Raw genomic sequence first — 26,782 nt, forward strand, 5'->3', positions numbered from 1 at the left:
GTCTTTCTCTCTCACTGTTCACCTTTCCTGTCCTCTCCTCTCTTCAATTAACTTCCGTTTTTCCTGGCGGCAAGGGTTAACCTTGTGCAAATAGCCAACCTTGGTCTAGACGCATTAGGTTATAGCAATGATGTACTGCTGACGCGTGCAAGTAATGCTAAACTCGTACCGTCCCCTCGTTGGGCTCCGTGGTGGGTGGCCGCCATCGTTGCCGAAAGAAATATACATGTCATGCATAAAGCGTTTCCCTTGCTAGCTGATCGCACCGCCACAAAGCGGGCGCGCACCGAAGTCTCCGTCAACTTCCTTTTCAAGCAGAATGAGTCTTTCCCCCGCTGTCATGTTATACATAGCAACAGACCTGAGAAGCCAGTAAGAGCGATTTCTCCATTCCTCGTGGCGAATTCACTGACACAAACAATCGGACCGGGATATAAAGCGAGCAAAATGGCAAGCGGCGACCTCCTTCTGGAGCTGTGTGACAAGGCACAATATGAAAAACTTGCTAACATTAGAGCTTTTGCTGACACATCAGTAACAGTAACGCCCCACCGATCTTTGAACACTGTCCGAGGCGTAGTCTCTGAAACTGTCTTGCTGGAACTTTCAGAAGCAGAGCTTTTGGATGGTTGGAAGGACCAGAATGTCATCACTGTAGAAAGAATAAAGATCAGACGAGAGAACACCGAAATACCAACAAAGCATCTAATCATAACTTTTGCCTCAAGCACCCTGCCAGAAACCCTCGAAACGGGCTACACAAAACCCGAGTAAGACCCTATATTCCAAACCCGCGCCGATGCTTCAAATGTCAGAAGTATGGCCACGGCTCTCAAAGCTGTCGAGGCCACCTTACCTGTGCAAAGTGTGGAGAGAAAGGCCACTCTTCGGAAAACTGCTCTGGCAAAGCCCACTGCATAAACTGTGATGGCGATCATCCTGCATATTCTCGATCCTGTGAAACCTGGAAGAAAGAAAAAGAAATAATCACCTTGAAAATAAGAGAAAACATATCGTATAAAGATGCCAGAAGAAGGTGCTCCATTTTTCATAAAGGAAGCTTTGCTGATGCGGCGCGTAACGGGGCAGCGTCGAACCAGCCTGCGTCACTCCCACGACCCGCCTGTAGCGAGCCGCTGGCTGTGGCGCCCGCCCCCGTGGTGGCAGTAGCTAAGGCTGCTCCACCGACTCAGTCACAGAGTCCCGTGACTCCAGGTTCGTCGGGCCTCAAGACCACGCCTCGTGAGGCTAGGTCTGAAGCACGGACTGTCAGCCTGCGTGCGCGGGTGTCCAGCGCCTCGCGGGAGGCAATGGACACAACACCGGCACCTCTGGTGCCTAAAGACCGGCGCAGCTCTATCGAGCGCGCCCCGAAAGGGAATCAGAAAATCCAGTGTCCAGAAAAGGACTCTTGATAACCCAATGTTCTCCAGTAGACGCAGAACACCCTCCTCTATTCTGTCATCATGGTCTACACAGATAATGCAATGGAACGTGAGAGGACTTATTCACAATCTCGATGACATAACTGAACTACTCTGCAACCATAAGCCTAAGGTGTTCTGTGTCCAGGAGACACATCTAAATCCGAAACAATTTAACTTTGTACAATTCGCTATTTTCCGCAAAGACCGTGACAATGCTAATGCCTCGTCCGGTGGGGTGGCGATTATTGTAGACAGGTCTGTTTCCTGCCAACAGATCACACTTCACCCCGCAGGGGCGTCTGCGCAAGCAGGCGTTTGGTGTGTAGCGACACCACGGACCCGAGCTAACGGGGGGGTTTCGACCCCCTCCCACGCCTAGCCGTGCATGGCATTGCCGTGTCCGGGGAAAAGGGGATCCTGGGGGTTGAGCCGACGGCGGGTGATTGGACCTTTAAGGCCCCCCGGCAGAGGCAACACACCCCTTTGGCCCCGGCTTCACGTAGACGGCACCCCTAGGCTGGCCCACCCAGGGGAAATCGGCAGTCGCCTTTTCCTGTCTCCCTCTTCCCTGATCTTCGTCTTTTTCTCTCATTTTACATCTCTCCTGTCTTCTCCTCTCTTCTAGTTACTTCCGTTTTTCCTGGCGGCAAGGGCTAACCGTGTGTGGCTCCCCAACCTTGGGTAGACCATATTAGGTTATAGTGACGGCGTACTACTGGCGTGATGCAGACTTTTTAACATGTCCTGCCACGCCCCCTTGTTGGGCTCCGTGGTGGGTGGTAGGCGCCGTTGCCGAACAAATGACTTTCTTCATGGGACCCTCGAACACCTCACCCAGCGATCGTGCCCCGAAAAGGACACGCACCGAAGCAACCTCGACATTCTATTTCAAGAAACAAGACACCTTCCCGAAATACCATGTCATCCACTGTGACAGTAACAAGAAAGCAACAAATATTTCACCATTTCTGGTTTCTAGATGCCTCACTGAAACCATTGGCGCCGGCTACAAAGCCACCAAAATGGCCAGTGGTGACATTCTAATTGAACTAAAGGATAACACCCAATATCACAAACTGAGCAACCTCGTAGCATTTGGAGATAAACCCATTACAGTTACCGCGCACAGAACAATGAACACAGTTAAAGGCGTTGTTTCAGATGATGACCTTGTGGACCTCACAGATGAAGAACTCTTGGACGGGTGGAAAGATGAAAATGTTATACATGTACAACGAATCAAAATAAGGCAGGATGACACGGAAATTGCTACAAAACACATTATAGTCACCTTTGGCTCCAGCACACTCCCTGAAGCAATCACAACAGGCTATCTTATGCTACGCGTCCGACCGTACATACCCAATCCGCGGCGCTGTTTCAAGTGCCAGAGGTTCGGCCACGCATCGCAGAGCTGCCGTGGGCAACTTACCTGTGCGAAGTGCGCCACAACTGGGCACTCCACCGATGACTGCAGGGCTGAGGATGAAACCCGTCGTTGCGCGAACTGCGACGGCGCCCACCCCGCATACTCTCGCTCGTGCATAGCCTGGAAAAGAGAGAAAGAAGTTCTTACAATCAAATTCCAACAAAACATCAGTTTTCGAGAAGCCCGACAGCGTGCAACACTGACTTTTCCCCAGAAACCATCGTTTGCTTCTGCAGTGCAACAGGGGGCAGCACTGCAGCGGCCACAAGCGGTCGCCCATGCCACACGAAGTGTGCAGAGGCGAACGCTACCCGCCCCCATGGCGGAAGCAGCCAAGGCTGCTCCGCCTACGAACGACACGGCCACACCAGCGGCTGCTGCAAGCCTTGGTTGCAGCCAGGGCCGGCCGGCAGCAGTAGAGGTCCCCTCGACCTCCGGCCTCGTGGGGCCAAAGGCTTCGTCTGTTGAGGCGAAGCCAACACAACGAAAACGCAACCCACTGGAGCGTGTGCCCGTTGCCTTGCCAGAGGCAATGGACACAACTTCCAGTGGGAAGGCGCAGACAGCGCCAAAGGAGCGGCGAGAACTCCTCGACCGCTCCAAAAAAGACAAATCCCTAATTACAGGGCCCGGTAAAGGCTCTGTAAGATAGACCAGCTTCCTTTAATGTCACCTACCGTTTTTAAATAGCTGAAAACTCTACATATATACATTTGCTTACTTTTATTGCTGCTACTTTATTATGGCTTTCATGGTTCAATGGAACTGCAGAGGGCTCATACACAATTTAGGTGACGTGAAGGACATCATAAACAAGTATTCACCAACAGCTTTCTGCCTTCAAGAGACAAATCTAGGTGCGAAACATACCCAAGTCCTTAAGGGCTTTACAGTAGTCCGAAAAGATCGCGAACGCTGCAGCCGACTGTCGGGAAGCGTGGCCATCGCTGTCCAGGGTGGCATCCCTACCCGAGATGTCGAACTGAGCACATCCTTTGAGGCAGTAGCCGTCACCATTTTATCCTACAAAACCATTACCATATGTTCGCTTTACATTCCATCCCGTGTGAATTTCAGCTGTAAAAACTTAGACAATCTAGTAGAAAAGCTGCCGAAGCCATTTATTTTAGTAGGAGATTTTAATGCTCACTCCACGCTTGGGGTAGTGAGAAAACCGACCAAAGAGGGCAGCTCATTGAAGATTTCATTCTATCGAATGACGTTTGCCTTTTAAACTCTGGTGCTTTCACTTTTCATCAACTTCGCGGACTTTTAGCTGTTTAGACCTTGCCCTCTGTTCACCATGCCTTTTTAACGATCTTAAATGGGAAGTCCTTAACACGTCATATGGTAGTGATCACCTACCCGCCATCATAAAACTTACACCATCATACCCAACCTTAGCGGAACGGCCTCGTCGGTGGATTTTACACCGTGCGGACTGGCCAACCTTTACAAAAAACGCAAATCTCGAAAAGGCCTTCGCACCAGAATTATCCATAAACGAGCTTAACAAAAAGTTTGTAGAAGTCATAGTGTCAGCGGCAGAGAAAGCAATACCGCGAACTTACGGGACTCTGCGTAAACGGATGAATCCATGGTGGACAGACGAATGCACAAAAGCAAAAAAACAGCAAAACAAAGCCTGGGGACTTCTCCGAAGGTACCCTACATACGAGAACCTCATCCACTTCAAACAGGTGAAAGCCAAAGCGCGTTACATTAGAAGGCAGGCGGAAAAGTGTTCCTGGCAAAAATACATTACATCCATTAAAAGCTCCATCCCATCTAAATGTCTTTGGGACAAAGTCAGGAAATTCAGAGGAGACTATTCGTCATACACTATACCGATACTTACAAGTCCACACGCACAAACAACAGTACAAGAACAGGCAAATATTTTAGGCGAACACTTCTACAACATTTCAAGCTCAGAAAATTACACAGATCGATTTATCAGGTACAAAGAATCAGCAGAAAACCAGAGACTGCCCTTTACGACCACTTCAAACGAAGCTCATAACAATCCTCTGACATTACAGGAATTAAACCGAGTACTCTCCGCCGGCAAAAAAACGGCACCGGGTCCGGACCGTATTCACTACACAATGCTTGCACACTTATCTGAAGCCTCTACAGTAGCACTCCTTCAGTTTTTTAACAAAATATGGGAAACTGGTATAATGCCAGAAGATTGGAAAAATGCCATAGTGGTGCCATTCCTAAAACCTGGCAAGCCTTCAACCTCCACTAGTAGCTACAGGCCCATTGCGTTGAGCTGTCTGGCCAAAACATATGAGAGTATTATAAACATCAGACTCACGTTCATCCGTTATTCGAAACGCCTAGTAGACCCACACCAATGTAGCTACAAAAAGGGTTGTGCTACCACAGATTATCTCGTCAGGCTAGAGCAGGAAATACGCGACGTCTTTCTGTACAAACAATACTGTCTTGCTGTGTTCTTTGACTTGGAAAAGGCGTATGACACGACGTGGCGATTTGGCATCCTCCGAGACCTAGCTGATTTAGGAATTCGTGGCAGAATGTTGAACTGTTTGAGCGATTTTCTATCGAATAGAACATTCCAGGTACGTCTGGGCACCGTATTGTCCCGCGTTTTTGTGCAGGAAAACGGAGTTCCTCAAGGTTGTGTACTCAGCACAACTCTTTTCATTATCAAAATGAACTCGATTAACAAGGTCATACCACACACAGTCCTGTACTCCATCTACGTTGATGACTTACAAATTGCCTGTCGCGCCTCGAACTTATCAACAAGTGAAAGGCAACTCCAACTTACAATTAATAAGCTGACGAAATGGGCCGACCTAAATGGGTTTCGATTCTCCACGCAAAAAACTGTCGCTATTGTTTACCCAAAAGAGAGGCCTACACCCAGACCCAATCTTGAATCTAAACAACGTCACATTGCCGATAAAACCACAGCATAAATTTTTAGGAATTACATTCGACCAAAAGCTAAATTTTCTTCCGCACATAGCTAATCTAAAAACTAAGGCGAACAAGGCTCTCAAACTTCTGAAAGTATTATCGCACAAACATTGGGGTTCCGACCGACTATGTATGCTGCGAATCTACCGCTCTGTCGTGCGCAGCACTTTAGACTATGGTTGTGTTGTTTACGGCTCAGCACGAGAGTCCTACATCAAACGTCCTGATCCTGTACACCATCTTGGCCTACGTCTGTCCAGCGGTGCTTACAGGACATCACCGGTACAGAGTCTGTATGTATATTGTAACGACCCTCCTCTATGTCAACGAAGAGCACTACTAACTCTGTTATACGTTCTCAGAATCAAGTCATCACCTGAACACATATGTCATGATATTCTTTCCAAATGTACCTCACGCACACATTATCTGAACAAACCACACTTAATCAAGCCACTCATCTTACGTTTTGAAGAATACCTCCAATCCAATTTCGTCCCTAAAGAGGTATTGAACGTTGCTCAGAAATCACCCAGACTGCCCCCATGGTTTGACTTCACGCAACTCTGTGATTTGTCACTCACCCACCTGAAGAAAAGAAACACGCCACCAGAACACATAATACAAGATTTCCGTGCACTACAACTTAAGTACAGCGATTACACGGAATATTATACAGACGGCTCCAAAACGAAAAACCATGTGGGCTTTAAGATCGTGACAGGGGAAAGTGCAATTGGCATCAGGCTACCTGAATGCATGTCCATTTTTACAGCTGAAGTCTACGCCCTGAGAGAGGCAGTGCGAGACCTAATCTCAAAGAAACACAAGAAGGCAGTCCTTTACACAGACTCGCTAAGCGCATTAAAAGCTCTTGAGTTCAGATCTGAGTGTGAACCACTAATAGGCGACATTCTAAATATGACAATACGTAACAACGAAGCTCAGATTCGGTTCTGCTGGGTACCAAGCCACGTTGGCATACCTGGCAACGAGAAGGCTGATAAATGTGCTTTTCTGGCAGCTCACAGAACAGTCACGAAAGCAAAAGTTCCCCTCAAAGATAGCCGGCGAGTAACAAAACTGGCCCTCTTAACAAAGTGGCAGCAACATTGGGACACATGCAAAAGTAATAAGCTCCATCTGGTAAAACCAGCGCTAGGAGAATGGAAAACCTGTCGTCACCAAGAACGGTTTATAGAAGTCGTGGTATGCAGACTGCGAATCGGACATACCTGACACACAACTTCTTACTTGCAAACGAGCCCCAACCAACTTGTCAATATTGTCAAGAGCCGTTAACAGTTATACACATACTAATCTCATGCCTTCACACTGAGACACAAAGACAAAAACACTTCAGTGCACTGTACAAAAAACACGTACCGTTACATCCATCCCTTCTTCTAGGAGATGACTCACTTGTGCCGTTTTCTGATGTGCTCAATTTTCTGAAAGAATGTGGTTTTTTAAGTAATTTGTAGCACCATATTCCTGTCATAGTCATATAGTTCTATAATCACGACCACATTGTCACTCATTGTCAAGAGACACATTTCACATCACACTCATGATTTTATTATTCATATACGTTTTACCCGCCTTTTGCGCGTGGAATTTTAGGCCCCTCTACAGCCACCTCACATAACCATCGCTCGCACTCGCTGTAATGTTATCATGAACATCTAGCTCAAGATCACTGTTAAGAGTCATCTCTCAAAGCCTTGTGGCTGGCGTATCATAGCCTGAGTTGCTTTTGCGCCAAAAAACCCGACTTAACAACAACAACAAAGATCACACTTCAAACCGAGCTTGAAGCAGTCTCAATACGAGGGATTCTCTTCAATCGATTAATTACTATCTGTTCAATATATCTCCCACCAAACTGTCAAGTGAGCAAGACAGAATTTTACAGTTTAATTACCAGCTTCCGGAACCGTACATTCTAGCCGGTGACTTTAACGCCCACAACAGCCTGTGGGGAGACTCCCGCTGCGACGGAAGAGGCAGATTGATAGAAAACTTCCTAGTTAGTTCCGGTGCCTGTCTCTTTAATATAAAGGAACGGACCTACTACAGTACGCAGCATAACTCTTACTCCTCAATAGACTTGACAATTGGTTCTGCAACACTTTTTCCACATCTAGAATGGGATGTGATCAGAAATCCGTATGGAAGTGACCACTTCCCTGCAGTGTTAAAATTAAGGGAGGAACAAAGCTCTCTGCCACAGTTTCCTCGATGGAAGCTAGCGTCGGCTGACTGGAAGGGTTTTAAGGAATCATCTCGCTTGTCTCAAGATTTCTTGAAGAATTTAAACATAGATGACGCAGTCACCTATTTTACTGCTTTTATCATTGACTCTGCACAAATGTTCATCCCCGAAACAAATGGTTATTCATCCAAAAGACGTGTTCCCTGGTGGAATGAAGACTGCAGAAAGGCGCGAAAGAAGCAAAATAAGGCTTGGGGCATACTACGCCGTTATCCGAACGCTGAAAATCTCGTTGAATTTAAACAGGCTAAATCACAAGGAAGACGTACCCGACGGCAAGCCAGGAGACAAAGCTGGGAGAAATTTATCTCTGGCATAAATTCGTATACGCAGGAAAGAAAGGTATGGAATGGGCTGAGAAGGCTGAAGGGACAGGAAACTTATCCGTTGCCCTTGGTAGATGAGCAAGGAAACAGTTTGGAAAAGCAGGCAGATGCCCTTGGTGCTCATTTTGAGAGCATTTCTAGTTCCATGCACTCCCCGCAGGGGCGTCTGCGAAGCAGGCGTTTGGTGTGTAGCGACACCACGGACCCGAGCTAACGGGGGGGGTTTCGACCTCCTCCCACGCCTAGCCGTGCGTGGCTTTGCCGTGTCCGGGGAAAAGGGGATCCTGGGGATTGAGCCGACGCCGGGTGATTGGACCTTTAAGGCCCCCCGGCAGAGGCAACACATCCCTTTGGGCCCGGCTTCACGTAGACGGCACCCCTGGGCTGACCCACCCAGGGGAAATCGGCAGTCGCCTCTTCCTGTCTCTCTCTCTCCCACGTCTTCGTCTTTCTCTCCCACTTTTAGCCTTTCCTGTCTCCTCCTCACTTCTTTTTACTTCCGTTCTTCATGGCGGCGAGGGTTAACCTTGTGTAGTTGCCCAACCTTGGGTAGTTATGGGTAGTTATAGTTATAGTTATAGTTGCCCAACCTTGGGTAGTTATAGTTATGGTTATAGCGGCGATGCATGGCTGGCGACTTCAAGTGTTCTACCTTGCAGCGTCCCCTTGTTGGGCTCGATGGTGGGTGGCCACCATCGCCGCCGAAATTTGAATGTTTATATGGCAAACACTTTTCCCGCACTTCCTGATCGCCGCCTCAAAAGGTGGCGCACCGATGAACCGTTCACTTTTGCCCAGCCTAAGCAGTCTTTCCCCAAATACCATGTGATACAGAGTCAGCACGAAACGAAGACCGTTCGAACTATTTCACCATTCCTCGTGTCAAAGTCTCTCACGGAAGCGATCGGTCCAGGCTATAAAATAACGAAGATGGGAAGCGGCGATCTCCTTCTCGAGGTTCGCGACAAGCCCCAATACGACAGACTATCCAAACTTGTGGCTTTCGGCGATATTCCTGTCTTAGTTGGCCCACACAGGTCAATGAACACAGTACGTGGCGTCATTTCAAAAGATGATCTCCTTGAACTTAGTGAAAGTGAATTACTGGAAGGATGGCAAGAGCACAACGTTGTCAAGGTTCAAAGAATAATGATAAGGCGAGACGATAAGCAAATCCTTACCAAACACATAGTTATTACTTTTGGAACCAGTGATTTACCCGAGTCAATCGAAACTGGCTACTGCAAACTTCGAGTCCGACCGTACGTACCTAATCCCCGCCGATGTTTCAAGTGCCAACGATTTGGACATGGGTCACAGGGCTGCAGAGGGCGTGCCACTTGCGCAAAGTGTGCGTCCAACGACCACTCATCTGACACTTGCACTTCAACAACCCGCTGTGCCAACTGTGAAGGAGACCATCCCGCCTACTCGAGATCATGTCCCTCGTGGAAAAAAGAGAAACAAATCATAGAACTCAAAGTTAAATTCAACCTGTCTTTCCAAGAAGCACGTAAGCGTTTTTTTCTGCACAACCAGTCCTCTCCTTCCCACAGCGATGTGACGCGTCGGGGCGCAGCGCCACATCTTTCGGCGGCTGCAACGGCCACACGTAGTGTGACTGCAGTCAAGCCATCCGCGCCCCCGGTTGGAGCAGCAAGTGCTGTTCCGCCCCTTGCCAATGAGGGCCAGCAGACTCCCACGTCTGCCGGACCCAGGGCCACTGCTTCGGCAGTAGGGCCCGAAAAACTCGGAAATGTGCCCGCTGAGCGGGCGCTCTCCACCACCTCAGAAGTGGATACCTCTAGCTCTCCTGCGGCGTCTCAGACGCCCAAGGAACGTCGAAGCTCACTCGAGCGCAGTAAGAAAGAAAAACTCCGCATCACGGGGCCTGAAAAGGTCTCGTGAGTGAAAGGTCTTGTTAACCCACCTTCCTTAGACGCACAGCATAAAACACGACAAAATGGATACCAAAATACTTCAGTGGAATGTTCGAGGCTTGCTCCACAACCTAGCTGACATTAAGGAACTCCTCTATAAGTTCAGTCCAAGGGTGCTGTGCGTCCAAGAAACGCACCTTAATTCTTCTCACAAGAACTTTCTCCGGCACTATGCCATTTACCGCAAAGACCGCGATAACGCCCTGACTTCGTCGGGCGGTGTGGCAATAATCGTAGATAAGCGAGTCACTTGCCGGCATCTGCAACTAAAAACGTCCCTAGAGGCCGTCGCGGTCCGCGCAGTACTTTTTAACAAGCTGATCACTATTGCATCGATATACATCCCCCCGAACTATACTCTGTTAAAAACAGAATTTGAAAATTTAATGTGTGAACTACCCGAACCTTATATGGTCGTAGGAGATTTCAATGCTCACAACACGCTGTGGGGAGATAGCCGTTGTGATGCCAGAGGGCGTCTAGTAGAAAGCTTCCTCTTTTCTACAGGTGCATGTTTACTGAACAGGACGGAGCCTACTTTCTTTAGTATGGCAAACAATACATCCTCATCCATCGATTTAAGCATTGCATCAAGTACACTCGTTCCATATCTACAGTGGAACGTGATTAAAAGCACATATGGCAGTGACCATTTTCCCATTATCATAACGTTAACAAAAGACGACCAGTGCTCTCCACGCGTTCCCCATTGGAAAGTCGAGTCAGCCGACTGGAAGCGGTATAAAGAACTTACTCACATGACCTGGGAAGCCATCTCGGAACTACCCATTGATGATGCAGTTGAACATTTGACGGCGTTTATCGTTGATATGGCATCAATCTGTATTCGCGAAACCAACGGATCTCCTTTAAAACGACGCACTCCCTGGTGGAATGATGAATGTAAGGAAGCTCGCAGAAAACAAAACAAGGCTTGGAATGTTTTTCGCGACTCTCCAACAGCCGAAAACTTGATCAGCTTCAAGAACATAAAGTCAGAAGGTAGGAGAACGCGCCGGCGTGCTAAAAGAGGAAGCTGGCAAAGATATGTCTCCAGCATAAATTCGTATACCGATGAAAGAAAGGCCTGGAACAGGGTAAACAAGATAAAAGGTCGAGAAACCCATCCTCTACCACTAGTAGATACGCAGGGCGACACTCTTGAAGATCAGGCTAATTCGTTAGGGGCACATTTTGAACACATTTCTAGTTCATCTCATTACTCGGACACATTCTTGAGGTACCAGCGAAGAGTGGAGCGGTTGCCTCTCCACCGGAAGGGAAATAAAAATGAACCGTATAACCGCCCATTCAACATGGCGGAGCTACAGGCTGCACTAAAGTGCTGTAATAAATCAGCCCCTGGAAAGGACCGAATAGTCTACGAGATGATCTGCCACTTACACCCTGAAACCCACAAAAGATTACTGTCGCTTTTTAACTCTATGTTCTCTGCTGGCTATATCCCGACTGCCTGGAAAGAAGCAATAGTAATCCCTATTCTTAAAGAGGGCAAGGACCCGTCCTCCGCCAGTAGCTACAGGCCTATAGCTTTGACAAGTTGCCTATGCAAACTCTTTGAGAAAATGATTAATCGGCGCCTGCTCTATTTTCTTGAAACAAACAATCTATTAGACCCATTACAATGCGGTTTCAGGGAAGGTAGATCCACAACAGATCACCTTGTTCGCATTGAGACTACTATTCGCAATGCCTTTGTGCACAGCCAGTTCTTCTTATCGGTGTTTTTAGATATGGAGAAAGCATATGACACAACCTGGCGTTTGGGAATTCTCCGCGATCTGGCAGAAATGGGAATCCAAGGCATCATGCTAAACGTGATTAGTAGTTACCTGTCTCACCGCACGTTCCGTGTTAGAGTCGGTAATGTCCTGTCTCGTCCATTTACGCAAGAGGCGGGTGTACCACAGGGTGGTGTACTCAGCTGCACTCTATTTATTGTGAAAATGAACTCGCTCCATAGTGTAATGCCAAGCACGATGTTTTATTCTGTATATGTGGATGACATTCAGATAGGTTACAAGTCATGTAATCTCACTACCTGCGAACGACAAATACAGCTTGGCTTAAACAAACTGTCTAAGTGGGCAGATGAGAACGGTTTCAAACTAAATCCTCAAAAAAGTACGTGCGTCCTCTTCACAAACAAGAGAGGCGTGCTTCAAAGCCCTGAAATCAATCTACATGGTGAAAGACTATCTATGAGCCGTGAACATAAATTCTTGGGGCTAATTTTAGACTCAAAATTGACTTTTATTTCACACTTGAAATATTTAAGAGCGAAGTGCCTTAAGACAATGAATCTGCTGAAGCTCTTGTCCCGCACATCCTGGGGAAGTGACAGAAGGTGCCTTTTGACCTTATACAAATGTCTCGTACGGTCGCGCCTTGACTACGGAGCTATAGTCTATAACTCTGCTACGCCTAGTATACTGAAAATATTAGACCCTGTTCATCACATGGGTATCCGACTCGCTACAGGAGCCTTCAGGACTAGTCCGGTACAAAGCCTGTACGTCGAATCTAATGAATGGTCTCTACATTTACAAAGAACATACTTAAGCCTTTCATATGCCTTCCAAGTAAAATCAGATGTACATCATCCATGTAACTCAGTGATTGAGGACGTATCCACGGCTAGGCTGTTCTGCAACAAACCAGCTACTAGACGTCCCCTGTCTCTCCGTTTGAAAGCAGTGGCAGAGGAAACGGGTGTCTCTCTTCTAGATAATGTCCTAATGGCCCCCACTCGGCTTCCACCGCCGTGGGAGTGTCAGAATATCCAGTGCGACATTTCTTTTATAGAAATATCAAAACGAGCACCTGAGACTCACATACGTTCGCACTTCCTCGAGCTCCAGGACAAGTATTCATGCGCAGAATTTTACACCGACGCTTCTAAATCACATGCTGGTGTTGCTTACGCAGCACTTGGATCATCGTTTTCCATGTCTGGTGCACTGAATCCACATACAAGTATATTTACAGCGGAAGCATATGCGATCCTCACGGCGGTTAAGTATATAAAGCAAATTAAAGTTACGAAAGCAGTTGTGTTCACTGACTCACTGAGCGTCGTTAGAGCTCTAATGAGCCTACGAAAACATAGGAACCCAGTCTGCAATGAATTATACAGCTTGCTATGCTCAGCGTATATGGGCGGCCAAGTCGTTATAATATGCTGGGTACCCGGCCACAAAGGCATAAAAGGCAATGTAGCTGCAGACGAAAGCGCCACCTCAGTAAACTTTGAATACACAGACACAAAGATAGCTATCCCTCCCACTGACCTGAAGCCTTTTCTGCGTCAAGAGTTGCGAAAATGCCCCGCAGGGGCGTCTGCGCAAGCAGGCGTTTGGTGTGTAGCGACACCACGGACCCGAGCTAACGGGGGGGTTTCGATCCCTCCCACGCCTCGCCGTGCGTGGCTTTGCCGTGTCCGGAGAAAAGGGGATCCTGGGGGTTGAGCCGACGCCGGGTGATTGGACCTTTAAGGCCCCCCGGCAGAGGCAACACACCCCTTTGGCCCCGGCTTCACGTAGACGGCACCCCTGGGCTGACCCACCCAGGGGAAATCGGCAGTCGCCTTTTCCTGTCTCTCTCCCCTCATCTTCGTCTTTCTCTCTCACTTTAAATCTTTCCTGTCTACTCCTCCCTTCTCGTTACTTCCGATTTTTCCTGGCGGCAAGGGTTAACCTTGTGTAGTTACTCTCGCTTGAGTAGTTATATTAGGTTATAGCGGCACTGTACGGCTGGCGTCTGTGGCCTTATACATCTGAGTGCTTCAGCGTCCCCTAGTTGGACTCCATGGTGGGTGGCCGCCATTGCTGCCGAAACAAACAAAACTATCATGGGAACACCCTCATTTCCCCGCCTACTTGATCGTCTCCCTCAGAAGAGGGTACGCACCGAAGAACTAACAAGTTTCAACCGACCGAGAACCTCCTATCCGAAATTCCACGTAATCCATAGTGAAGCTACAGACAAACAAGCTAGATCGATCTCCCCATTTGTTGTGGCAAAGTCTCTGACCGAAGTCTTTGGTCCAGGCTACAAGGTAACTAAGATGGCTAGCGGTGACCTTCTGCTTGAGCTCCCTGAAAAGCACCACTACGACAAACTTGGTGGTCTAGCAACCTTTGGCAACATCCCAATATCTGTTTCACCTCACCGATCAATGAATACCACACGCGGAGTCGTCTCAGAAGTAGATCTCCTTCAATTATCGGAACAAGAACTTCTAGAAGGGTGGAAAGACCAAAATGTCACCGATGTGAAACGAATCATAATCAGACGCGACAACAAAGAAATAGCGACGAAGCATCTCATACTAACCTTCGAATCCAGCGATCTACCACAAACCATTGAAACAGTATACATAAAACTAGCCGTCCGCCCGTACATCCCAAATCCGAGGCGATGCTTCAAATGCCAGCGATTCGGCCATGGTTCGCAGAGCTGCCGTGGTCAAGAAACTTGCGCAAGATGTGGAGGCCAAGGCCATCCCTCTGAAAACTGTACAAGCACACCCCACTGCATCAATTGTGACGGCGATCATGCAGCCTACTCGCGATCCTGTCCAAACTGGAAAAGAGAGAAAGACATAATCACCCTCAAGGTAAAAGAAAACATTTCTTTCCGTGAAGCGCGTAAGAGGTGCTCACCTTTCACACCACACCTTACGCTGATGCGGCGCGCCGGGGGGCCGCGTCGCATCGGCCGCCGCCACTCCTTCGGTCTGCGCAGAGCGACCCGTCGGCTGTGGCACCTGCCCCCAAGGCGGCAGTAGTTAGGTCACACCGCCAACTCGCGAACAGGGACCGGCGACTCCAGGGCCGTCGGGTCTCAAGGCCTCGTCTCACCAGGCGAGGCCCGAAACTCGAGCCACTAGCCCGACCGTGCGGGCATCCAGTGCCTCCGAGGAGGCAATGGACACGGTATCGGCACCACTTGTGCCGAAACACCGGCGCAGTTCTCTGGACCGCGCCAAGAAAACAAAAAAGCCAATTACGGGGCCGGACGACCGTCCTGCCTCCTGAAACAGCATTTCACTTGAACACTCCACAGTTCCGTATTGTGCACACAGCACCGTTGTATGATTAATATGTACACACAAATATTACAGTGGAACATCCGAGGCCTTCTTCGAAACCTCGATGACATTCAAGAACTCCTTCACGAACTCAATCCAAAAGTGCTGTGTGTGCAAGAAACACATTTAAAAGCACAACACACAAACTTTCTACGAAACTACCTCATTTTTCGAAAGGACCGAGATGATGCCACGGTATCATCCGGCGGTGTAGCCATTATAGTCAACCAATCAGTAGCATGTACACATCTATCACTACAGACGTCCCTGGAAGCAGTGGCTGTTCGAGCAGTTCTTCTAGATAAACTCATCACCATTTGCTCTCTATACATACCGCCACAATACCACCTACAAAAACAAGAATTTCAGTCTTTAATAAATGAACTCCCAGAACCTTACCTGGTCCTTGGGGACTTTAATGCACATAGCAGTCTATGGGGTGACTCTCGCTGCGATGCGCGAGGTCGTCTGATTGAACAGTTCCTCTTCACGTCCGGTGCGTGTCTGTTGAATCAGAAAGAGCCAACATATTATAATCTCGCCAACAATTCCTACTCGTCAATAGACCTCAGCATTACATCTCCATGCCTTCTTCCAGTCCTTAATTGGAAAGTTATTGGGAATCCCTATGGAAGTGACCATTTCCCAATAGTTCTAAGCGCAGCAATAACAAATCAATGTCCTCCACAGGTTCCTAAATGGCAGACTGAAAGAGCCGATTGGGAACAGTTTCGAAAACTTACCATCTTAAGCTGGACTGACATGTGTACCTTAAGTATAGAAGCTGCTGTGGACTACTTTGTAGCCTTTTTGATCGATGCTGCAAGCAAATGCATCCCACAAACAAGCGGACGGTCTCGAAAACAACGTGTCCCATGGTGGAATAATGACTGTCGAATTGCGCGAAACAAGCAATACAAGGCATGGAGGTTGCTTCGCGATTCTCCGACAGCTGAGAACCTTATCAACTTTAAGAACATAAAGTCCCAAGGCAGGAGGACGCGCCGACAGGCTAGAAGAGAAAGTTGGCAGAAGTTTTTATCAGGCATTAGTTCATATACACACGAGGGTAAAGTCTGGAACAGGGTCACTAGGGTAGTAGGAAGACAAGCGTATTCACTTCCTCTAGTAAGCACAGAAGGTGAGAGCTTGGAAGACCAGGCGAACTACCTAGGCGCACACTTCGAACAAGTGTCCAGTTCCGCGCATTACTCTGAAGTCTTCCAACGGTACAAAACAAGAATAGAAAAACAGAAACTAGAGCGGAAAAGCACAAAGCACGAGGCATATAACCAACCTTTCAGCTTAGCTGAGCTACAGGTATCACTAAGCTGCTGCAGTAATTCCGCCCCAGGACCTGACCGTGTGGTATATGACATGTTGAAAAACCTACCTGCCGAAACGAAAAAAACCTTACTTTCCCTGTATAACGCCATCTGGTTTTCCGGCGAGATCCCCTCGTCATGGAAAGAGGCGATTGTCATTCCTATTCTTAAACAGGGCAAAGATCCATCCTCTGTTACGAGTTACAGGCCCATCGCGCTAACAAGCTGTCTGTGCAAACTTTTCGAAAAGATGATAAACCGTCGACTTATACATTTCCTGGAAATGAACAATCTACTTGACCCGTACCAGTGCGGATTTCGCGAGGGCAGATCCACCATTGACCACCTGTTACGTATCGAGGCACAAATCCGTGACGCATTCGTCCACAGGCAGTTCTTTCTGTCTGTGTTCCTCGATATGGAAAAGGCTTACGACACAACATGGCGCTTTGGAATACTAAGAGACCTGTCCCACCTTGGTGTACGTGGTAGAATGCTAGATATAACAGAGAGCTACTTGTCAGATCGCACGTTTCGAGTCCGGGTAGGAAATGTTCTATCAAGACCATTTCTTCAAGAAACGGGAGTGCCACAGGGTGGTGTACTTAGTTGCACACTCTTTATTATCAAAATGAATTCCTTGCGCCTCTGCATACCACGAAATATGTTTTATTGCACATATGTCGACGATGTACAGGTCGGTTTTAAGTCGTGCAACCTTTCGATCTGTGAGCGTCAGGTCCAGCTAGGGCTGAACAAGATCTCCAAATGGGCGGACGAGAATGGTTTCAGCCTTAATCCTCAAAAAAGCACCTGTGTCCTGTTCTCTCGAAAGAGAGGCCTTCATCCTGATCCAGATATTGACCTGCATGGTCAACATCTCTCCGTGAAGACGGAGCACAAATTCTTAGGCCTAATTCTCGATAGTAAGCTTACGTTCGTATCGCACATTAAATATTTAAAAAACAAATGCCTAAAAACAATGAATGTTCTAAAAGTGTTGTCACACACTACGTGGGGTAGTGACAAAAAGTGTCTGTTGAATCTGTACAAAAGCCTCATACGCACTCGCCTTGACTACGGTGCAATAATCTATCAGTCGGCGACAGCAAGCGCCTTGAAGATGCTTGACCCTGTCCACCATCTAGGCATTCGCCTTTCTACGGGCGCCTTTCGCACCAGCCCCGTGGAAAGCCTCTACGTCGAATCGGACGAGTGGTCGCTACACCTACAGAGATCTTACCTATCTTTTGTATATTTTCTGAAGGTGAACGCAAACAAGGAACACCCCTCACACTCCACAATCAATGATTTGTCCAGTTCTGCCCTTTTCGACAACCGTTCTTCGGTGAGACAGCCGTACTCACTTCGTGTGAGGGCTCTAGCTGAAGAAATGGGTGTGCCAATTCTCGAACACTCTCTAATGGCTCCCGCTCCACGTCTCCCGCCGTGGCAGTGGCAGCTTATAGATTGTGATGTTTCTTTCGTGGAACTTACCAAGCACGCGCCACTTGCACATATCCGCACACACTTCCTCGAACTCCAGCACAAATACACGTGTCCAGAATTCTTCACAGATGCCTCAAAGTCCAATACTTCTGTGTCGTACGCAGCGGTTGGTCCATCCTTTTCCGATTCCGGTATTCTGCACCCAAACTCAAGTATCTTCACAGCGGAAGCTTACGCGATACTTGCGGCTGTTAAACACATAAGACACTCAAAACTACAAAAGGCAGTTATTTACACGGATTCCCTAAGCGTGGTAAAAGCTTTAAAAACTCTGAAAAAACACAAAAACCCTGTCCTTGTCTCGCTATACTCTCTTTTATGCACGATCTACACACTCGAACAACGTGTCGTAGTGTGCTGGGTGCCAGGGCACCGCGAGATTGCAGGCAACGTGTTGGCGGATCACCTAGCAGTATCCGCCCACGAAAACAGTCCCAATACACTCATAGCTATTCCCCCACTAGACTTAAAACCCTTCCTCAAAAGAAAGCTCAGGGCCTTTTGGCAGACGACATGGGATATGCAGACAAGAAATAAGCTACACGTTATCAAACCACATCTAGGTAATTGGCCGCCGGTATCGAAGTCACGCTACACAGAAGTTACACTTTGCAGACTGAGGATTGGCCACACACATAGTACCCACTCATATCTTTTGTCCGGAGGCGATCCACCTCTGTGTGATCACTGTGGCGATCCACTAACTGTACTCCACACCTTACTGCAATGCACGGAACTGGACGCTCTCAGAAAAAAGCATTTTTCACCCATATACCTACAGTACCCACTCCATCCTTTTATGTTCATTGGCAGAGAACCCCATTTTAAATATCAGTCCCTGTTTGCATTCCTAAAAGATGTACACAATTTTAACGTTATTTTTCCAGGCGCTCCGTAGCGCGGCCTCATGATTGAGGCTGCTGCTACGGTTTCCATCAAAGGAAGCACCTGCCTCTCGGCCTTTGGGATCAAAGGCCTGAGGAGGCACTCGTGCTGTTATCCCGCCTCTCACATGTAAATACCATGCTCACTCGTCATTTATCCCACACCCATAGATCACACCACTTGTCACTGCCATAATTTTATACTGTATACACATTTTTTACGCTTCTTTATAGCGCGTGATTTTAGGCCTTTATACAGCCACAATACACCCTGTCATCGTAATCATTGGTCATCGCTAACACCACATAACAGACATGGCGCTCTTTGGCCACCCATGGCCCTTGCGCCAAAAAGCCCCACTAATCATCTATATTACCTCAAAGTGAACGCAGACAAAGAGCACCCGTCACACTCCACAATTAATGATTTGTCCAGTTCTGCCCTGTTTTACAACCGTCCTTCGGTGAGGCAGCCCTACTCACTTCTCGTGAGGAGCTTAGCTGAGGAAATGTGTGTGCCGCTTCTCGAACACTGTTTGATGGCCCCTGCCGCACATCTCCCGCCGTGGCAGTGGCAGCTCATAGAATGTGATGTATCCTTCGTGGAAGTTACAAAACACGCGCCTATAGCACATATCCGTACATATTTCCTCGAACTACAGCACAAATACAGTTGCCCAGAATTCTTTACCGATGCCTCAAAGTCCAATACTTCTGTGTCTTACGCAGCTGTTAGTCCATCTTTTTCCGATGCCGGCATTCTGCACCCGAATACGAGCATCTTCACAGCAGAAGCATACGCCATACTTGCGGCCGTCAAACACATAAAACAATTAAAACTCCAAAGCGCAGTAATATACACCGATTCCCTAAGCGTGGTAACAGCCCTCAAAACTCTGAACAAACACAAAAACCCCGTCCTCGTCTCCCTGTACTCACTCCTATGCACAGTCTGCGCACTCAAACAGCGCGTCGTAGTGTGCTGGGTGCCAGGTCACCGCGAGATCCAAGGCAACGTGTTGGCTGACCAGCTAGCAGCCTCCGCCCATGAAAATGCTGCCGCCAATACACTCCTTTCCGTTCCTCCACTGGACTTAAAACATTTCATTAAAAGCAAGCTCAGGGCTTATTGGCAGAACACATGGGACACATACACACAAAACAAACTACATGTTATCAAGCCGCATCTGGGTAATTGGCCGCCAGTAACAAAATCACGCCACACAGAAGTAATACTTACAAGGCTAAGAACAGGACACACACACAGTACACACTCACACCTTCTATCCGGTGGTGAACCACCCATGTGTGAGAAATGTGGTGAACCACTCACCGTGCTTCACATTTTAATTCAATGTACAGAATTAGACACACTACGAAGAAAACATTTTATATTACCCTACCGACAACAATCACCATTACACCCAGCTATGTTCAACGGTAGGGAACCTGTTTTTAAACATCAGTCGCTCTTCGCGTTTTTAAAGGAAGTCCACAGCTTTCACGTCACATACCCAGGCAGTCCGTAGCACGACCTCTGAAAAGAGGTTGGTGCTACGGGAGCTACATTGGAGGAAGCACCTGCCTCCCTGCCTTTGGCCTCAAAGGCCCTGAGGAGGTATTCGTGCTCACAACATACGCTCATTTTTTATCGTCACAATCACTTGTCATTCATTCTATATGCACATGCCTCACGTCATCTCATAATTTTACTACGTATATGTTTTACCCGCCTTTAGCGCGAGGAATTTTAGGCCCCTTTACAGCCACCTAACATAACCATTGTTCACTTTAGCTATCATGTCCTGGCGCTCTTTGGCCATCACATGGCCCTTGCGCCAATAAAGAACATACATCATCATCATCATCATCAGTTGCGAAAATGTTGGCAAAGGAATTGGGACAGCGAAGTGTCAAATAAGCTACACACAGTCAAGCCAAGAATAGGGAACTGGATATTCGAGAAAGCAACAAGATATAAGGAAGTACTTCTTTGCAGGTTAAGGATTGGACATACTTATGGGACACACTCGTATCTACTCAATGGAAATGATCCCCCGAGATGTGACGGGTGTGGCGACACCCTTACAGTCCTTCATGTTCTCATCCAGTGCCCCGAAATAGAAACCCAACGTAAAAAGTACTTTCACCTCGCATACCGTGAACACATCCCTCTTCATCCGGCATTTTTTCTTAGCAATGAACCGCTTTTTGATTCTAAAACAGTACTGAAGTTTTTAGAGGACGTAAACAAGCTACAAATAATCTGGCCTGGTCATCTGTGACTTCAAGTACCCTCTCGAACACTAATGCTTTCCATAGATTGTACACTATCATGTCATTGTAATGGAGATTATATGCACATAGCTCACATCATTAGTCATTCTCACAGTTTTATTTCGTCGATGACTTCCGCAAATCCACAGCAACCAGTTTTAGGTCCCTATACAACCACGTCGCATCTACCATTTGCAACTGATTGAATCATCAGATATACTACTTTGTAAATCCGCTACCACATGACATGGCGCTCTTTGGCCATAGCCCTTGTGCCATTAAACACAACACATCATTAGTTCCATGCACTACACCGAATCATTCCGAAAATACAAAGAAACCGAGGAATGCAAGGCACTCAACCGCAACTGCCAGCAAAATGAGCCATATAACCGTCCTTTTAACATGGCCGAGCTGAGAGCTGCATTAAATACATGCAAAAGCTCAGCACCGGGAGCTGGCAGAGTCGTATACGACATGATTAAAAACCTCCATGCAGACACTCAGATGACACTGCTTGCGCTACTTAACAATATTTGGGCCACCGGATATCTTCCTGCCGCATGGAAAGAGGCTATCATTGTCCCCATTTTAAAACAGGGCAAAGACCCATCTGTATTAACAAGCTACCGTCCGATAGCGCTCACCAGTTGCTTATGCAAGCTATTTGAAAAAATGATAAATCGCCGTCTGTTGCATTATCTTGAATCGAACAATCTGCTTGATCCACACCAGTGTGGCTTCAGAGAGAGTCGTTCAACAACCGACCACCTTGTTCGCATTGAGGCTAACATACGCGATGCATTTGTTCATAAGCAGTACTTCTTGGCAGTGTTCCTTGACCTCGAAAAGGCATATGACACCACGTGGCGCTTCGGAATTCTGCAGGACCTGTCGGCAATTTGTATCCGTGGTAATATGTTAAACGTTATCGAAAGCTACTTAAGCAACCGTACGTTCAGAGTAAGAATTGGCAACGTGTTATCTAAGCCATAGTGCAGGAGACTGGGGTACCACAAGGTGGAGTACTAAGTTGTTCGCTCTTTATTGTAAAAATGAACTCCCTGCGCAATTTTATCCCACATAACTTGTTTTATTTATATGTGGATGATGTGCAAATAGCGTTTAAGTCATGTAATATCGCTATCTGTGAACGACATATCCAACTGGGCCTCAATAAAGTCTCAAAATGGGCTAATCAAAACGGGTTTAAGCTTAACCCCCAGAAAAGCTCTTGCGTCCTTTTTACAAGGAAGAGGGGACTAGTCCCAGAGCCTCACATTGAGCTTTACGGGCAGTTACTACCTGTGAGCACAGAACACAAATTTTTAGGTCTAATACTAGACTCAAAACTCACCTTCCTTCCCCACATTAAGTACCTTAAAGCTAAATGTCTAAAAACTATGAATATAATCAAAATACTTTCACACACGACATGGGGCAGTGACAGAAAGTGTCTACTGAATCTACACAAAAGCCTTGTAAGATCACGTTTGGACTACGGTAGCATTGTGCATGCCTCTGCGGCACCAAGCGCCCTGAAGGTATTGGATCCGGTCCATCATCTGGGCATCCGCCTTGCCACCGGTGCTTTTAGGACTAGTCCTGTCCAGAGTCTCTATGTTGAATCCAACGAATGGTCACTCAATTTCCAGAGGCAATACCTTAGCGTTGCATAATTTTGGAAGGTGAATGCAAATATATATCATCCTTATCGCTCTGTCATTAATGACACTGCATGCGCGGCCCTTTTTCATAACCGCACTACAGCTAGAGAGCCCTTCTCATTGCGCGTGAGGAGGTTCTGTGAAGACATGGATGTCCCACTTTTTACGCATGCGCTAATGGCACCAGCGAACCCTCTACCGCCCTGGTCATGGCAAGAGATAGACTGCGATATGACATTTGTCGAAGTTTCGAAACATGCCCCAGAGGCGCATATCCACATGCATTTCCTTGAACTTAAAGAGAAATATGCTTGCCCAGCATTTTACACTGACGCGTCCAAGTCGCATGCCGGTGTAGCATGTGCAGCGATTGGCCCGTCATATTCACAATCGGGAGTTATGCACCCGGAAACGAGCATCTTTACAGCAGAGGCCTTCGCTCTTTTAACTGCCGCAAAGCACATAAAAAGCCTTGAGTTAAAAAAGGCAGTAATATTTACTGACTCTCTAAGCGTAGTTAAAGCCTTAGTAAAAGTCCAAAAGCACAAAAATGCAGTAGTTCACAATCTGTACTCTGTTCTATGCGGCATGTACGTGTTAAACCAGCGCGTCACTCTGTGTTGGGTGCCGGGCCACAGGGGGATTGAAGGAAACGTCCTTGCCGACGAACTTGCTACATCAACAGGGATGAAAGGTGGCAACACTTCCTTAGCGGTGCCTGTTACAGATTTGAAACCACTCCTTCGCAGTAAACTTAGAAGCTGTTGGCAGAACGTGTGGGACAGAGAAACATCAAACAAACTTCACCTAATTAAACCCTATCTAGGTAACTGGCCATCAACGACGAAGTCCCGTAGACGTGAGGTCCTGATCTGCCGCTTAAGAATAGGTCATACCTATACTACCCATAACTACTTGCTGACTGGTGAGGACCCTCCCACCTGCAATAAATGTGGTCAAGGGCTTACAGTTCTTCACGCTCTCCTAGAGTGTCGGCAAACTGAACCTGAAAGAAAAAAGTATTTTCAGCAGGCTTACCGAGAAAACATTCCCTTCCACCCAGCAATGTTCCTCGGAAGAGATCCAATATTTGACACAGACACAGTCCTGAATTTTGTTGACAGAACTACCACACTGCATATTATTAATCCTAAAAATACGTAGCACGGCCTACCTTGAGAGGCCGCTGCTGCGATGACTGTACACCTTATAGCATCTACTCGGCGCCCTTGTCTCCAAGGACCCTGACGAGGTATGAAGTGCTACCTTCATACGAATCTCCTTTGATAAGTTCATTTATGCATACCATACTAGCACACTCATTGTATGTCTCAGTAATCATAACATTCTTTTAACAGCTATTCATGTCTTACGCACTTTACAGCAAACGTTTTTAGGCCCATATACAGCCAACGTTACACACTGCCATTGTCATTGACCGCATCATCTCCTACACATCAAATACCTTTTGGCGCTCTTTGGCCATCATTGGCCCTTGCGCCACAAAACAACACATATCATCATCATCTTATAAGCTAACATAAAACGAGCACCGAAGATATAAGAACTTGACAGTGGCGAATAAAAATTGTCATCATCATGAACCGGCACGCAATCCGTCCTCTTCTTTATCTTCTTTGCTGCCAGAACGCGTGCACAGACTTTTCCGGCATGGTATGCAATGATTCTCACGTAACACTTGTCACGTGACATGTTCCAAAAATCACACCTGTTGTATATGCTCGTCACAGAGTCACATCACGCAGTACCAATTTTGCTGCATATCAATCTGGGGGAACGGCCGCCATCATGCTGTACATGACACGCGTGTCATGACATTCACATTAACTCCCGTTATTTATGTTCGTCACACAGTCATGTCGCGCAGTACCAATTTTGGTGTATATCAAGCAAGCGAAACGGTCGCCAGCGCACTCCATGAGTGTGGCACGTAAGTCATGTTGTACATGACACGCGTGTAATGATTTTCACATTAACTACCGTTATTTATGTTCGTCACACAGTCATGTCGCTCACTACCAATTTTGGTATATATTAAGCTAGCGCAACGGCCGCCAGCGCACCATGAGCGTGGCACGTAAGCTATGCTGTACATGACACGCGTGTTATGATTTTCATAATAACTCCTGTTATTTATGTTCGCCATACCCTCTTGTCAAGCCATACCAATTTTGGTAAATATCAAATTAACGAAACGGCCGCAAGAGCACCAAGACTGTGGCATGTAAATCATGCTGTACATGACATGCATGTCATGATTTTCATGTAATGGCCAGTCATTTATGTTTGTCATACAGTCACATTATGCCATACCAATTTTGGTGTGCACCCTATGAACGAAACGGCCAGGAGAGCACAAATTCGTAGGCGGCTAGATAGGTAGATAGACAGATAGCGAACTTCTGCGACTTTGAGCGTATCTAAGAAATGCTTCGCATTTAAAAAAACAAAGATAGGCGCAAACCCACAGATCTTCATAGCTCGAAAAGTCACCGATGATCACGATAATCCGTCATGCGAATTCTGAGCGCAGCTTTGTGTTGAGGCAACGTGAACTGTGTTCAAATTTCTGGCTATCCGCATTGGAATATTCGTTACATATTGATATTGCCACAGAAACTGCCAGTGCTGGAGTGCTACGCACGCCACTCTGTGCATTGCAGGCGTCATCGACATCCACGTCACGACAAGCGGGACAGTAGCAGCGCACCCACCAGCCCTGCGTGCGCACGAGCTCCGACCGAAGGGCGAGCACGCATAACGGAGGAAGAAAGCGATGCAGTGGCTCGTGATATCGACAGAATCCACGTTCGCTGTCTTTCGTCCTCGTTCGCTCTATCGGTTACGCCGACTACGCAACGGCGATGCCGAACAACGCAGGAACGGACGCCTAAGAGCTGCGCCCTAAAAGCACAGCGCGTATCGTAGAACGTCGTGGACTCGAATCGGCGTGCACAACTCATTTTCACAATGATATGGACACGCCAAATTCACTCCATATTCTTCATTAAATTTGTGCAACAATGTTCTTGCACAATTTCGCTTTCGCAATTTGTTTAGGAGCGCTAGGTTTCACGAATGAACAGCGCGTACATAGCCTCATCCGTGCGCCCGTCGCGCGGAAAGACTATATATGGCGGACGCCGCCGGAGCGGAGGCGTGTCAGTGACGTGAACAGCGTCATCGCCGCGCTGCGACGTCACTGCCCCGCCCATTCGCCAGACTCCCCATCGACTACTCTGGCTAGTTGTTGCAACAGTCGCCATCTATGTGAGGAGGGGACAAACAGAATTTAAAAAAAAGAAAATGATGACGTCACAACCGGAAGCGGAAATGAGGTCACGTTTTAACGCGATGGGCGCGAAATTACGAAATTTTTTGACAGGGCGCCGCTTCTTACTTTTTTTTTTATAGCTGCACGTCCTTTTTCTTATCACTATGACGGCTCCATAATGGAAGCCTGCAAGATAACGGGCAGACGAAAAAGACAGATTTGATAAATGAGGTCTATTTTATTGGCGAAATATTGCAGTTGAACAGGATAGTACCCCAAAATATATAACACAGAAATCAGAAGTAGCATAACAATTCAACGTGCACACAAACCTTGCACACGTGTTGCTCTTGCATCCGT

The 26,782-nt window shown here is 47.3% G+C and overlaps 1 protein-coding gene across 1 annotated transcript; it reads left to right on the top strand.

Annotated features, from left to right (window-relative positions):
- Positions 1-3,175: 3,175 nt before the first annotated feature.
- LOC119375325 (translation initiation factor IF-2-like) lies at positions 3,176-10,320 on the top strand. Its single transcript, XM_037645503.1, has 2 exons — positions 3,176-3,435; positions 9,969-10,320. The coding sequence occupies exons 1-2, from the start codon at positions 3,176-3,178 to the stop codon at positions 10,318-10,320; spliced, it is 612 nt and encodes a 203-aa protein (XP_037501431.1).
- The last annotated feature ends 16,462 nt before the right edge of the window (positions 10,321-26,782 follow it).

Source organism: Rhipicephalus sanguineus, chromosome 11, assembly GCF_013339695.2.
Source record: "Rhipicephalus sanguineus isolate Rsan-2018 chromosome 11, BIME_Rsan_1.4, whole genome shotgun sequence".
NCBI lineage: Eukaryota > Metazoa > Arthropoda > Arachnida > Ixodida > Ixodidae > Rhipicephalus > Rhipicephalus sanguineus.